Genomic DNA, 2,597 nt, shown 5'->3' on the forward strand with positions numbered 1-2,597 from the left:
TCACTGCAATGTAGACACGTTGGTGATCGAAAGTTGATTAAATATTTATTGTGCGTCAAACGGCATGTCCGTAGCGTGGCGCTGAATTTCCATGGTTCGCAGTGAAGAGTCTTGCTATGAACGCATAAGTCTTTTGCACAGTGTCTGAAACGCGTGACAATGTAGAGCGGTCTCCCTCAGCTTCCGGCGATGAGGGTTTGGGCGTGGGGTGACGTGGTGTGGCGCGGCTGCAGCAGGCAACCACCGTGCAGGCCCTGACGTGGGGAGATGGCGAGGTCCCACCCAACGCTGCTTGCAGCTTTAATTTAGGATTGTTGCAGCCTAAAATGCCTGATTTCACAGCACACAACATTGTTTACAATGAAAAAAAAAAAATTGCATTTTTTGTATGTTTCATTACAAATCAAAGGTAACTTGTTCCTGTAAGAATACAATTGCTAGATTAGAGGAGAAATGTGAAGCATTTGCATCACATTTCTGAAACAAAGTAGTGAGTTTTGTGAAACTGAAAGAATTGCAATGTCACGCTGAATTTAAAGGGATTGGTTAAATTTGTCATCGCAACTTCCTGGAGGGACTATGTGTAGATCAAAAAAGTAATGTGAGACAGTTAAAAAACAGTAGTGTGAGAAAAAAAAGATGATGATGAGATATTCACAGATTTTCTTTGATTTTGGCAGGAATATAAGATGGCTACACCGACACGTGAAGAGCAGCTCCTGAGAGCACTGAAGGATCTAGGAGATGAGGAGCTAAAAGAGTTCAAGTGGTACCTGCAAAAGTCGGAGGTCCTGGAACGCTTTCCAATAATCCCAAGGAGCCGTTTAGATAAAGCAGACCGGCCGGATACAGTCGATCAGATGCTACAGACCTACTGTGAGAACACTCTGGAAGTGACCAAAAAGGTTTTAAGGAAGCTAGACAGGAATGATCTAGTGCGGATTTTATCAGACCCAAACTCAGAGCCACTAACAGGTAAGTCGTGGAATGATTAAAAGTCATGCATCAGATAACTGACCTTGATTCCTGGTGGCAGTAGTACTGCTACCAGAAAGCAAACTAGCAAGGATTCCTGTCCTTATCATCACTCTAGTGATTCCTGGTTGGCCAAGGCATATGTTTTATGGGCCTTGCCAGGCCGAGCAGTGCAAGGATAACATTTAAAAGATCAGTAGAATATGGAAAGGATCTAGTGATTCAAACTCAACTAACATTCTTCATCGCAATACCTTCCGTCAGCTCAGGACCATATTAGATAGATAGATAGATAGATAGATAGATAGATAGATAGATAGATAGATAGATACTGTATTTATCCCGAGGGAAATTCAAGTATCCAGTAGCATACAAAATACAAGCCTTAAGAATAGAATTAAATATAAAATATTATATATATATAATATATAAAATTAACAGTAGCTACAGTAAACAGTGCAAATGGAAGCAAAGAAGTAAAGTAAAGTAGTTTGGGGTTCTCACAGGACAGCAACACTACAAACATATGATGATCTTGATAGAATATGATGCATTGCTGTACTATCCAACAGTATATAAAGTAGTTAAAATGAGCTCTTAAACATTTACAGTAATGAAATGTAACGCAGCAGTAATATTAATCCAAAATATAATAGTAAAACATGGGCAGGGAACATTTTATTGCACAATCAGCACTTTTACTTTTGATACTTTAAGATGATAATACATTCTCTTACTTAAGTAAGGTTTTGAATGCAGGACTTTTACTAATTGAGTATTTTCACATGTATCAAAAACAACAAACAAAAGTGTTCTAGAAATAAACCTTAAAAGGCATTAAACCTGTCAGAATAAGCTCATTTGTATTAACCCCAGCCCCCTTTCCTTTTTAAAAGCTCCTTTTTTTAAAATTTAAAGAACAAAATTATGTTTCTAATGGAGCAAGGGAAAGGACAATATCAAACCATTTTCAGTCATATTTAATTTCCACTGTACTTGCAGGCATCAAATGTCATGTCCTTTCAGGGTAAAGGTAAGCTCACCCCACCCAGTCTGTGCAGGGAAGCCTTCCTCCTTCCTCCTCCTCCTCCTGCAGAGCCTCAGCGTCTCATGAATAATCAGGACTTTCTAACATCCTCCCCTTCCAGCAGGCGGTGGGGTTTCAGTCAGGGGGGAGACTGACAGGTGGACCGTCCGTGAGCCCCATCTAATCTGGGAAAAAGGGACTTTTAGCCTCTTCCTCGGCCCTGGGAGGACCATGGCGCTCTCCAGGATCTGTCGAGAGTCTTTGCTGGTGATTTTACTGCAAATTGTGCTAATCTGCTCCGCTCAGGTGAGACATAGGTGCTCTGTCTTTTCTCTCCTTCAACTCCTGAGGAGAAAACACCAGTGTATATTCCTATAGGTGCAGAGTAAGGGATTTATAGAGAGCTTACTGTACTTTATAGTGTTTTACATACTATGCTTCCTTATAATATAACAGAGAATCTGAGGAACTTTTAAAAGTAAATTCATATTTTAACTGTATGATTGGCATCTTTATCATATTTTATATTCCTAGTGGCACTTTTACTTATTATTTGTGACTTTCCTGTACCTTACTTCTTCTTTTAGTCCAGGTT

The 2,597-nt window shown here is 39.8% G+C and overlaps 1 protein-coding gene across 1 annotated transcript in view; it reads left to right on the forward strand.

Moving 5' to 3' along the window:
• The first annotated feature begins 2,233 nt into the window (after nt 1-2,233).
• The window catches only part of col9a1a (collagen, type IX, alpha 1a), a 24,141-nt gene continuing 23,777 nt past the window's right edge, over nt 2,234-2,597 (forward strand). Inside the window, exon 1 of the mRNA XM_035660873.1 lies at nt 2,234-2,308. Within this exon, the coding sequence (XP_035516766.1) occupies nt 2,234-2,308 (75 nt within the window). The remainder of the gene's footprint in view (nt 2,309-2,597) is intronic.

The sequence above is a fragment of the Morone saxatilis genome, unplaced genomic scaffold (assembly GCF_004916995.1).
Source record: "Morone saxatilis isolate NCDOM2014 unplaced genomic scaffold, NCSU_SB_2.0 Contig17, whole genome shotgun sequence".
NCBI classification, from domain to species: domain Eukaryota; kingdom Metazoa; phylum Chordata; class Actinopteri; family Moronidae; genus Morone; species Morone saxatilis.